The sequence below is a fragment of the Excalfactoria chinensis genome, chromosome 2, assembly GCF_039878825.1.
Source record: "Excalfactoria chinensis isolate bCotChi1 chromosome 2, bCotChi1.hap2, whole genome shotgun sequence".
In the NCBI taxonomy this organism is placed as follows: domain Eukaryota; kingdom Metazoa; phylum Chordata; class Aves; order Galliformes; family Phasianidae; genus Excalfactoria; species Excalfactoria chinensis.
This window is the reverse complement of record NC_092826.1, coordinates 141,587,444-141,600,154: the sequence shown is the minus strand read 5'-3', so window position 1 is coordinate 141,600,154 and position 12,711 is coordinate 141,587,444. Positions and strand designations below refer to the sequence as shown.

The 12,711-nt window shown below is 41.7% G+C and overlaps 1 protein-coding gene across 8 annotated transcripts in view; it reads right to left on the bottom strand.

Annotated features, from left to right (window-relative positions):
- The window catches only part of SMARCD3 (SWI/SNF related BAF chromatin remodeling complex subunit D3), a 90,336-nt gene that overhangs the window by 33,190 nt on the left and 44,435 nt on the right, over positions 1–12,711 (bottom strand). For all 8 annotated transcript variants that reach the window (XM_072330181.1, XM_072330176.1, XM_072330180.1 and 5 more), the window contains one exon: positions 3,422–3,544. In XM_072330181.1, coding sequence (XP_072186282.1) covers positions 3,422–3,544 — 123 coding nt within the window. The remainder of the gene's footprint in view (positions 1–3,421; positions 3,545–12,711) is intronic.

The following is a 12,711-nucleotide window of genomic DNA, read 5'->3' as shown; positions in this document are numbered from 1 at the left end:
TCCAGAGTCTGGATATAATTTGTTTCTCCTACACCCCTCTCTTTGATGTACAGTCTTCAGTACTAAACAATGAGTTGTCTTTCTCAAGTTTAACAACATAATATTCTCCTCGCTGTAACCCCTATGATTCAGCCCTCTTCTTATACATTGACATCAGAAATGAACTTAGAACAATTAGTAATAAAAATTCTAAGCAATGGCTGTCTTTAAAGCTGCAGGTATCACTGACATCTATAAGTATGGTAGAAAGCTGAGCCTTTAATCTCTGCCAAAGGAAGACATTCAAACTGATAAGCAAAATAGGTTGTCTTTAGATATTGATCCAAAAGATACTAAAAAATTACAACATTGTTAAGGCTGCAGTTATCACCCATGAGGCACAGAGAAATATCCTTGCTCCTGACTCATAAGTACATATTGAAACAGAGCAACTGCAACAGGATTCCAGTATGAAAGGGGTTTTAAATCTAATAAATAAATAAATAAATAAAAATTGTCATTAGAAGCGGAAGAAGGGAGCACAAAGAAAAAAAAGCTCACATTTGTTGGAGTTTAAAAAGAACTTTTTAAAAAAATCTCAAGTGTTTGTAAACTGTGCTTTCTCTGCTAAAATGCTGTTGGTGATGATTCATTTCTTTAGGCTTCCCATTAGTCTAGCACCCTTCAGTAACCTGCTGGATGTAGAAGACTCTAGGGTAACTTCTCAGGGAGACACAGAAAATTCTCTTTTTTTTTTTTTTTTGATCTCTAAGATCCAGCTGTGTTTGTGCCATTGCCTTCTCTCTCAGAAGTCTCCACATTTCTGCTTGTGCTTCCTACTTGATCAGGCTGTCTCCAATCCTTCCTGCCCCTCCAGCCCGCATTCCAAATGGCACAATCTCCCCCTTCCCACACCTGCCCTCCCTTTGAGAGATCTACCAGGCCAAGCAACCCTTAGGACAACAGCAAATACCAGCCTCCCTTTCTGCATCTGGGCCAACACCCCCTAGAAATAGCCTACAGAGTAAACTGCAATCAGGTGTCAGCCATCACAGCTGTCACAATCAGTAACTCTAGACCTGACTTGCAGAACACAGTCAGATCTGCCAAAGATGTTGTATGCTGCATGCACATTTTGCCTCTTCTTGTTGAAAATCATAAGCCTTTTACCCCAGTGGCTCGATTCAGCCCTAACTAGTTACAAGTAGCATAGTACCATAAGGCTGCTGGCACAATTTCTGATAGCATGTAATTATTCAGCCAAGAAGACCATCAGGAATACAGTAACACATTGGCGTGGCACCACTGCCTATTCAGTCCTCTCAATAACAACATGTATGAATTCCCAGAAGGGAACACAACTGGAATTCCTAGGATCAAATTCATGAACATACATGTTAAGGCTAAGGACAGTAAGACAAATGTAGGCCATAAGTCAACACTCCCAATCTATGATCATCTACTAACCAGAGGATATACCTCTGCCCAGACTGATCTCCACACACTAGGGAAACAGCACGCTATTTGGCTTTTTATTTTAATTGAAGGTGTCACATTCAGCAACTGAAGATGAGAAGATTCCTAAACAAATTCTCTCAGTACATTGTTTGTTTAAATTGAAACTGTCATAGATTCTATTTTGCCTACAGCATCTCTGTAAATGGCTTGCACAGACATTTCCCATAAGGAGATTTAAGATATCTTTTCAAAAACTTTAATAGTACTTAATGGAGTATCCCACTGAGCCATAGGGTCACTGAGCTGGCAGCATCACAGAAGTCCACGTCTCATGTACCTCTTTCTCCTTAACTTTCCATGAAGAATCATTAAAAAACTTTGCTCAAGTTGGGGTAAATGACACCTACTGCATTTGTTGATTGAAGTGCAGGCTTGATTCAAAGAGATCAACAGCAGCAGGCCCAGTATGATACAAAAATATTGACAATGTATTTGTTCTTTGTCCCCTAAGAGTATCCCTTGGGTGCTCTATCTTTAGAATCCAGCAGAAGGAACAATGGAAGTTTCTTAGAATGATTGAATGGTGAAGCTCAGAGATCAATTGCTGTGGACAGAAGTCATTCTGAACAGAAACAACTAAAACAATCAAAAAATCTCAGAGAGATCACTGAACTGCACAGAAAACTCAGCATCTCACAAAAACTGGAAATTGCTCTCTGACAGCAATCTGATAATTCCTCAGTCAGCTCAAAACTTGAAAATGGAAAGAATCTAAATCTACAGAACCAGGGAGAGACAGTTAGATGCTGTGACTGTATTCAGATACTGGGTTCTTTCCAAACATAAAAGTGGAGAACCTGGGAGTGAATTGCTTAGTGTGAGGTACTGCAGCTGCACACAAGTGTGATAAACTTGTTGCAAGCAGCTGTAGGACTGGAAAAATTGGCTGCTGGGAGTGGCTGCTGACAGTGGTGAAGTGAGCTGGCAGGTGGCTGATGCCATCACTCTGCGCCCTCAACCAACCTCAGAGAAAATCAAAGCCTCCTTGCTTCTGAGCAACACCACAGATGTCACCCATCTCGGCAATGCAGCTGTTCACAGGAGATCAAAGAAATGGAAACAGGCTCAGTGTATTCTACGCACTGTCTCCAATCAACAATGTTTGAACCATCTCCCTCAAGACTCTCTCCAGAATAAATAATCTTCCAACATGGAAAAAACAAACAAACAAAACAACAGACCGATCAACCAAAGCCTGAACAACACGAGGCTCTAAGTCTGTGGCTCTAAAGAGGCTGTGAAACTTCTATCTTCAGAGATTTTCAAAACTCGGTGTGGCCTTGAGCATAAAGTTGAACTAGACACAGCCCACAATTCTTCCTTAACCCAGTCTTTTCTGTGATTCAGTGAAACAGCATTAGAAAACTGATGAAACTAACATTTCAGTAGGATACATTAATAGGGAAGTGCTGAACTTGATCTGGTAAAAAACGTAAAAAAATTCACTTGTCCTTTTCTTACAAGTCATCCTTTTAAAAGCTATTTGAATGTACATATTTTTGCAAGATCTTTAACATTTTTCCATGATTAATTTTTCCCATTACATGTTTTGTCATTCCACAGTTTTAGATTTTGACTGAAAACTAATAGGAAATGTCATGTATTTTTTCATTATACCACTCTGAACTCTTACTTTCCTCTTTCTAGTCAATGTAATACAAAGTTATTCAAACAGTATTTCTTTTCCATAAGCTATATTCCATTTATTAAAGACTTTCAGAAGATATAGCTAGTAATATCCACAGAATTTCCTCCACCATTTTTCCATACACATTGCTCCCATATGCTTATTCTTAGGAGCTTTGTGTGATTCCTTTCAAAATATCTTTGTTAATTGGGCCTTTACTAGAAAAATCATTTCGCCACTTAAATCAAGGATTTTTTTTTTCTCTTTACATCAGTCCAGGAATTTTTCTTGACATACCTTCATTGGCCTCTTCAATGCTTCCTGAATATCCACGCGCTTCCGCATAATGGTCTGGTCTAGTTTGCGTTCAAAAGCCAACAGATCCATGTAGGCCTGGGACTCAGGAACCAGCTCCCGGATCTGAGAAGGAAGGAAGGAATACCCAAGCATTGGAAGCAAGAACATGCTATGCTCCAGAGCAGTAATACCCTTTCTCAGCCACTAGACAAATGTGCTCAAAAGTTGTTATCCCAGTGATGGTAAGTTTCTAGCGGGGCAGGTTTCAGTGGCATAGTACAAGAATGACTGAAAAGCTGGAACATGGAGTTAGAGCTGATGAGCTTTGGATCCACAAGGCTGGAGCCACTGATAAATTCTTCAAGAGAGCCTTAGCCACAAGTAGCCTGGCAGCCACTGTTCTTGGAAATGCAAAGTACTTCAGATTTGTCCTGCTTAAGCTAAAAAAGTTCTCTCTAGACTGATAGTAAAGGCTAGGTATTTGTGTTGTTTTTTGTTTTTTTCTTAATAAAAACAAGTGATATTCAAGTGTTGCTTCAGTGGGGCATGGAGCCCCTCTTTATGAGGAAAGAGACCTAGAACTGCTCAGCCTGTAGAGAAGACCTGGGGGAGGAGGTAGGAAGGGGTGAGCACATTCTTATCCTTATAAATATTTAATGGTCAGTAGTCAAGTTGATGAGGCCAGACTCTTTTCAGTGGTGCCCAGCAACAGGACAAGGGGCAGTGGGTACAAACTGGAACACAGGAAGTTACATATAAACATGAGGATAAACTTCTTTGAGTGTTACACAGCGCTGAAAAAGCCCAGAGAGGTGGGGGGAGTCTCCTTCTCCCAAGATATTCGAGTCCACCTGGATGCTTTCTATGCAGTCTGCTGTAGGGAACCTGCTTTACTAGGGGAGCTGGACTGGTAGATTCCTTCCAACTGGGATCCTACAGTCCTGTGATAAGTCAAAACTACAATTTAGGAAGGCAACCATTGTTACCATATCTTCTTGGCTGATGTGAAATTGACCTAAATATTTAAGTTTTGACATGACCAGAGATGCGGAGTCAGCTTACGTTCTTGCTAAATTTTTTCTGGTATTTAATATATTAGCTAAACCATATTAGCTTTCAGAAGAAAATCCCTTCTTATTCACCTCATTTTAGAAAGGTCAGCAGAGAATGTAATAGAAGTAGGTTAGGAGAGAAAAAAAGGAAAAAAGTCTCCTGCTCAGTACAAGAGAGACTTGGTCATCCTGCAGAGAGTCCAGTGAAGAATCATGATGGTGACAAAGTGACTGGAGCGCCTATTCTACAAGGAGAGGTAGAGAGAACTGGGACTATTAAGCCTGGAGAAGAGAAAGATCAGGGGGATCTCATCACTGTCAGTAAACACCTGAAGGGAGGGTGCCAAGAGGATGGAGCCAGGCTCTTCTCAGGAGGGTACCCAGTGACAGGACTGGGGGCAATCAGCACAAACTGGAATACAGGAATCTCACTGAACACCAGCAAACACTTCTTTACACTAAGAGTAACCGAGCACAGGTTTTTCATAGATATCGTGGAGATACTCTCCTTCTTGGAGATACTCAAAAGCTATGCCGACATGGCTCTGGGTAACCTGCTCTCAGCGCTCCTGCTTGAACAGGGGAAGGAGTTGGACCAGATGACCTCCAAGGTCCTTTCTAACCCAAACCATTCCATGATTCTGTGTAAAGAGAAAATACTTAAGATCTGAGTCTCGAAATAGACAAGTATACCCTTGCAAGAAAAAGTAAGTTCTTAATTAACAATAAGTTAAGCAAGCAAGCCACATAAAAAAGGAAACTCTAATTAGTATAAAAATACTCTACTGGACTGCCACGTCAATTTTTATGATACTCCAGCTTCCAGCTATATAATTAAAATATTCAACTGTTAGAGTATCTGTTCTATAAGAATTAAGAGCAAATTGGTATTCCTGTTTTTCTTTAAAATGAGAAGTCTGAATTTGTTGTAAGACACGAGCATGTAAGAAATACCTGGCAAAGAAGAACAGGCCAAGGCAAGAGAGCTTCCCAAGTGTGGGTACAACTTCAGCACTTTGTGCATACTGTGTACAAAGCTATTTCACTTTGCAAGATAAAACTCCAGACTTCTTATGGATGAATACCAGTCATTTTTCTTTCATATGAAGAGCTACTAATGACAATTGGTCCATGGTGTTGACACAGGGCCAGTTGACATCAAACCTTCAAGCAGTGGGGAAACTACTCATAGAGCTGACCATAACTGGCATCTGTTCACCTAGCCTGTTGGTATTAGGGAGCCTAACAGGTTCCTAGTAAAATCATCCTGTTTTATAATCATATCTTGTCCATATACATGTTAACTATGCATTGCAAGGACATAAGGTCTACTGCAACGAGTCATCCCAGGTATCATTCTCTCCCAGTATTGAACCCCTGACAGCATTTGAAAGTTTATCCTTTATCACCTACAACAGCCTAAGGTATGACGTTTCAGAACCTCTAGGGACAGTCTGCAAACAAATTCATTTTATTCATTTTGAACCTGCCATTGGTTTGTTTTGTTTGATGTCATCTTCTTGTAGGGCTGGAGCAGCAGTGGACAGGATCTCCCTAAGTACCTTCCCCACGCTGCTCATACGTTTTTCAGAAGTTGATGGTTCTCTGTCATCCCTTTCTTTTCCAAGATGAACAATCGCTCCCTATTGTATTTACACTGATGAAGACTATCAAATAAATGTCTCTTTCAATATTATTTGTTTATTCCATTTGAAATGCTAGAACACCTGTACTATTTGCAGCAAGACTGATGCTTTTGAAAAGCAGAAACCATGGAGCCAAATAAATGTTTTGCTTTTATTCCACTAAATTCTGTTCAGCTTTAGCTGAATCATTATATTTTTAACTGCTTGTATTCTACTCAGTCTTAATAGAAGAGCGTGAATATTTTTAGGAGCAAAGCACAAGGAGCAAGCATTGCTCTTAAAGCATCAAAGAGTTGCCAGACAGCCTGCAGAATAAGGACAGCCAGGAAATAGTTCCTCCCCATAGTGAATATAAACCTTGGCAGGTGAGAAAATACCCCCGTGCCACTATCTCATCCCACAGAGGGAAAAGGCTTCCTCAGCTCCTTCAGTGCAGGGCAAATGAATTGTGTTGTACTTGTTGTTTAAAAAATTCCGGATACAGTTTCAGACTTTTACCTCTGAGTCACAGCACAGTCAGTTCATGAACTCCCGGGCACATGATGAAGCAGGGAGCTCACCTACACAGCCCTCCAGTACAAGCATATCCTACAGCTGTGGTACAACCTCTCCTGCTGGTTCTCAAACTACTGGAGATGGGACGTAATGAAATTTCTAATAAGTTTGTAGAAATGGTAATTATCAATAAATGCTTCTATTCCGCGCTTCTACATCTCTTACCCTGTGAAAGGGAAAAGGTATTTCTTCCTACTTCCTATTTCCTATTCCATCTATAACCATCATTTAAGAAAGCATACACTCCAAAATTAGCCAACAAAGATAATACTGCAGATAATTCCCTGAATGCAAGTGGCTGCAGCTTGAGAAAACATTTGGGAGAATTATATGTACTTTCCTGTGTTTGCACTCTTTTGTAGGCACATGCTACAGTTGCAGGGATGGCAGGATACAGAGCTAAAACAAAGGTCTACTCAGCTCACTTTTGACTGCTCTTATGGTCTTTTGCTTTCTCAATATAGTATTGGAATATTTTGGGGGAAGCATGACAATGATCCAATCCCATACTCTTTCCCAATTTTGCCTCAAGAATGAGAGAATAAGCGGAGGTAAGCCCCAGCAGTAGCACATCACAACAAATAATTTGATCTGTTTCTCTTAACATAATAGCTTAAAAAGAGAAAGATGCTTTTGAACTGCAATCAATAGTATATAATTCATTTTTCTGTTTTCTTCATAGGTAACTGAGACTCAGTTATCGTGGTGTATATGTGATAAGGGTCTGCACAACCTACAAACTTCCTTCTTGCACTTTCCCCTTACTGTAAAGCTCTAAACTTTTCATGCAAGCTTCCTCTCTTCTACAAGAGTTTTAAGTATAAACACGTGAAGAGTACTTCAAGAAGTGAATTATCTACTCTGCTCCTTTTCTATTTCAAGAAGCTACAAAAATTACCTAGCAGCAACTCATCATCTGATATTTTGAAGCATGTATGCTAAATCCTCTCTTTTAATTATATAGATAACTGGAACAAATTAACATTTACATTAGTAAGGCAGGGTTTTTCTAGGGGCTGAGGCTCTTTTCCTTTCTATCATGAAAATTCAAATATTTCAAAAAATTTAGAATAATAAGAGCATAGTTATTAATTTCTGTGCTTTTATCCTAGATTTCCATGGACTTATTTTGTATTGATTGTCACCAAAGAATGAAAAAAAGTAGAACTGGGGCAATGGGGACAGTGAGCAGGAATAGCACAACAGGGAAGGATTACAACTTCCCTCTAAAAGCTGCACAGTATGCATGTGCTTGTAAACAACTACAGATTGTGAAACAAATAGGTGGAATCCAAAGTCAGTGAACAGTTAGAGCACTACTATTTCTTCGACAGCGTTGTGGTTTGGTGATTTCTCTTGTCAGTGTTCTACATCAGAACATCTTGCAGAACAGTGGCAGTTAAAGAGTTCATGTCCTGGTTCCGAGTTACCGCCATTTTGGGCATTTTGAGTTCCTGGAGGGGAGGGGCGGCATCCCCAGAGGACATGGCGCAAGGAGGAAGTGGGGTGGGACTCTGGACCCAACCCCAGCTGTTCTCTGCCTCTGGCCATCTCAGCTCGCCATGGAGCAAAGCATGTGCTGCCCTCGCACTGCCGTGGTTTGACTCCTACTTTGGGTGCTCTCGTCTCTATTGTTTTGTTTGATTTGGTTACATGTAGTCAATTCCCGTTCCTCCTCAGATCATTGCTCTTGTGCTTTCTCTTTGTTAGAATGATCTGCTGGCTCTTTTCCCGGGCCTGCGTCCCCGTCACAGACTGACATCTAGGGACAACCCCATGACAGATAACCAAAACATCACGGGATAACTTCTATGACTGGCAGAGCGTGATGTCTTGGAAGGCAATGAGGACCAGTTGCACACTACACAAAGGCCTCATCTAAGAGATGAGCGTTGCACTAGAACAGCTGAGACTGTGGGATGCATCTCCTACAAGCCACACGATCAAGGAGGAGACAGATCCTTTGAGGCATCTTAAAAATGCTCCATTGTAGCAGGCCTTCATATTTACAGAGGACTTTAACCACCTTGCCATCCGCCTAAGGAAAGTACAAGGCATAAGCACTGAGGAGATTTCTGGATTGGATTGATGCCAATTTCTTAACACAGGTGATTGTGTCTTTTGCTGAACCTATTACAAACAAGGAAGGAAGAACTGGTTAAGGATACGATGATAAAAGGCAGCCCTGGCTGCAGAAGAAGAATGAGACAGTGGAGTTTGGGATGCTGTGCGAAGAGAGCAAGATCAGGACCTCAGAAAAGCAGGTTTTGACGTATTCAGGTACTTGCTCAGAAGGATTCCACGTGATGACAGGTATCCCTAAGGGATAAAGGAGCTCACGGAAGGTGAGTTGACCTTCAAGGACAATCTTTTCAAAGCAAAGGGGAACAATCCAGGCCAGTGTGCAAAGTTGAGAAGGCCTGGCAAAAGATGAGCAGTAGTAGGGAATTCCTGAATGGCTTCAAATGCAGAAAAAAAAAGAGTGCGTGGAGACGGCAGCCAGATCTTGCAGCTTCTTTTGGTATACATGTGCTCCACCCTTGTGGCCCACTGTGGGCTTCACTCCAGAACATTGTGTTTCTTTCTGGCCTGTGTCCAGAAGTCCAGGTGTAGTTTCACAAGTATGGCATAGCAGGGAATAGCCTCTTTCCTTGACCAGGCTAATACAGCCCAGCATAATTCAGCAGGCACATCAACTGCCTCCTCCAGGTCAGTGATAGAGGTGCTAAACAGAACAGCTGACAAGACAGATCCCTGTGATACTAGACTTATCCCCGTCTTCCACAATGGGTTGTGTGACCACTTGGACACTACTCTCTAAGCACAATCATCCAAATATATTTTAACTGGTATGGTTGTCGACCTACCTAGACCAGAATGTACCAATTTGAATATAATATAATGGGAGAAAGTACTGAAAATATTGCAAAAGCTAAGATAAATGAAATGCATCCACTGCTGTCTCTTGGTCACAGATCCAGTCATCTTATCAGAGGAGGCAATCAAGTTGCTCAGGCAACTTGATTTACGCTTCTCCTTCACATGCTTGGAAATGTATTTCAAAGGGGACATGATCAACAATTTTCCCAAGGATCAAGGTGAGCTTGATTAGCCTGCAGTTCTCTGGATTGTTTTTTTTCCACCTTTCGTGAGGATGGGCACAACAATTGTTTTTCTCTAGTCATCAGATACATGTCCTGATTTCTACAACGCTTCAAAGACGATAGAGATTGGCCTTGCAAAGACCTTGGCCAATACCATCAACAACACAGATCCAGCCTGTTGAGTTTCATGGGCTTGTATGGGTGAAGTTCCCTCAAGTAATCCCTGGCTTAATCCCTGTTCACTCTTGGTTGCTCCTCTTGAATGTGTTCTCTGATCATAGTGGTACGGCAGACATTGTTAGTGCAGGCTGAGACAAAGTAGGCTTTAAGAACTTCAGTCTTAATTGTCTCCATTATCCCTGTATCACCTATTTCACTCAGCATCAGGCCCACCTTTTCTTTGGCCGGCCTGTTATTAATAACGTGCCAGTAGAAACTCTTCTTGTTACTCCAATGATTCCTGCAAGTCTCAGCTACAGCTGAACTTTGACATCCACAGAATTGTAGAGGTTGGAAGGGACCTCTGGAGATTCTCCAGCCCAGCTCCACAAAGCAGGTTCCCTAGAGGAGGTTGCACAGCATCCAGAAGGGTTTGGAATATCTCCAAAGAAGACAACTTCCCCACCTCCTTGGGCTCTGTCCCACGGCTCTGCCACCCTCACAGCACAGAAATTCCTCCTCATGTTCAGATGCAACTCCCTGGGCTCGTTTGTGCCTGTTGCCACTTGTCCTGGTGCTGGTCACCACTGAACAGACACAGGCCCCATCCTCCTGATCCCCACTCTTCAGATATTGATCAGCACTTATCAGATCCCTCTCAGCCTTCTCCAAGTAAACAGCCAAGGGCTCTCAGCCTTTCCCCATCAGGAGGTGCTACAGGCCCCCACCATCTCTGCACCCTCCACTGGGCTCTCTCCTGCAGTTCCCAGTCTACCTGGAACTGGGGAGCCCAGCACTGGGTGTACTGCTCTAGATATGGCCACCCCAGGGCAGAGCAGAGTGGAAGATCCTCTCCCTCTGTGCAGCGTGTCCCAGATGCCATTGGCCTTCTTGGCTCCTAGATCACAACACTGGCTCATTATCAACCTTCTGTCCACCACAACACTCAGCCTTCTCTGCAGAGCTCCTGTCCAGAGAGTCAGCCTCTAACCTGATGCATGTGGCTAATCCTACTCATCTCTAGGACTCTATAGTCACCCTTGCTGAACCTCATAAATGTTCAGCATTTCCTGGTACTACTCCCTACATGCCCAAGCAATATATCTAAATTCCTCCTTTGTAGCCTATCTCTGCTTCCACCTCCTGTGTGCTACCTTTTGATGCTGGGAGTTCCACTCTGAGTTTCCAACTTAGTCAAGTTGGGCTTCTCAAAAATCTTAGCATTTTTCTTGGTATCTGGATGAACTGCTCTTGCACATGAAGGAGGCTGTCTTGAAATACTTGCCAGATTCCTTGTGCCACTTTTCAGAGTTGCCTCCCAATGGGATTGCACATACCTGATCCCTGAATAAGACAAACTCTGCTTGTTTAAAGTCCATGGTTCATACTTCACCTTTCCCCTTTCTTATTCCCTTCAGGATCTGGAACTTCATTATTTCATCTTTGCTACTGCTAAGATTGTCATTTCTTCCTTATGAACAATTAGTAGATTCAGACATGTTTCACTTCATCCTGGCGCAGATGGAGAAGAAGGTGGACAACAGCCATGCAGCAACCAAAAAACAACAGGAGAGCTATCACAGTATGAGAGTAGAGCAGAGTAATCCCTTATGGTGGTCAGTGAACAGCAGCAGGAGTCAACTGTTTATAAAGGAGAATGAAGAGAGGATAAAAAAGAAAGGACAGCTGTATGAAAACCCATCAACACAGCTAGACAAGAAGTCCTCTGAAGAATGTGGGAAGCACTGAGAAAGACAGTAACTAACAGTGAGAGGCAAGCCTGACACCAAAGGAGGCATAGTTTCTTGTTCTAAAGTTGCACTCCACTCAGCAAGCTAAATAGGGAAAAGAGATGCACAGCTGTGGAGACAGAAGAATTTTCAGTAAGAGCTTGTTGCATTAGAATGAGTAGGCATAAAAGCTGAAGAAACAGAACAGTGAATCACAGTCACAGTGTCTGGAAAAATACATAATGACTCAGAACTAAGAAAAAGATTAACAGTGACCAGAAGTAACGAGAAGACATAGCCTGAAGAAAGAAGAACAGTTGGATGTGCAGTCATGCTTCCCAAAGGGCAGTTTGTGGCCTGAGGTCAAAACTGAAGCACACCTTATAGACTCAGGTCACAAAGGCCATGTCAGCTGATGATATCTGCATACCCAACTGTGAATGAAGATGCCTATGAACTTTTCTGTAATTTAATGAGGGCATTAATGACCCGAGAAAAAAGAAAGGATCCAGAGATAAAGAAAACAGGGTACGGCATGTCCTGCGGCACAAAACTGTAATTAACATACTACAGAAACCTCTAAACCTTATTATGTTACAGTATGTCAGCCTAGACTTAATGAAGTCTCATTCTGTTCATTGAAACTGCATTTAAGACAAAAGATATTTAGCAGCTCCAGTCTACTTCATTTAAGTAAAGCATTTAACATACAGTCATGAAGGGAAGAGATGCCTAAGACTGAAAAAGTGGGGATCAGAACAAAAATGATGTGGCAAAGAACTGGCATAGAAAAAAAAAAGAAGCAGCAGAAAGTACCTCACGGAGTGCTCTTGAAAATGATTTTATTCAGATAATTTTATTAATAGCTCTAGCATTTTTAAATAAATAAATAAATAAAGGAGAAGTCCGCTAACAAAACTTAATGGTAAGTTTGGGTTGTATTGTGAATACATGGCAGAAAATAGTACAAGAAATGTAGGAATGCTGAGAAACGTAAAACAGAAATGGGATGAAATATAGCATTACAAAGCACAAGATCATGAT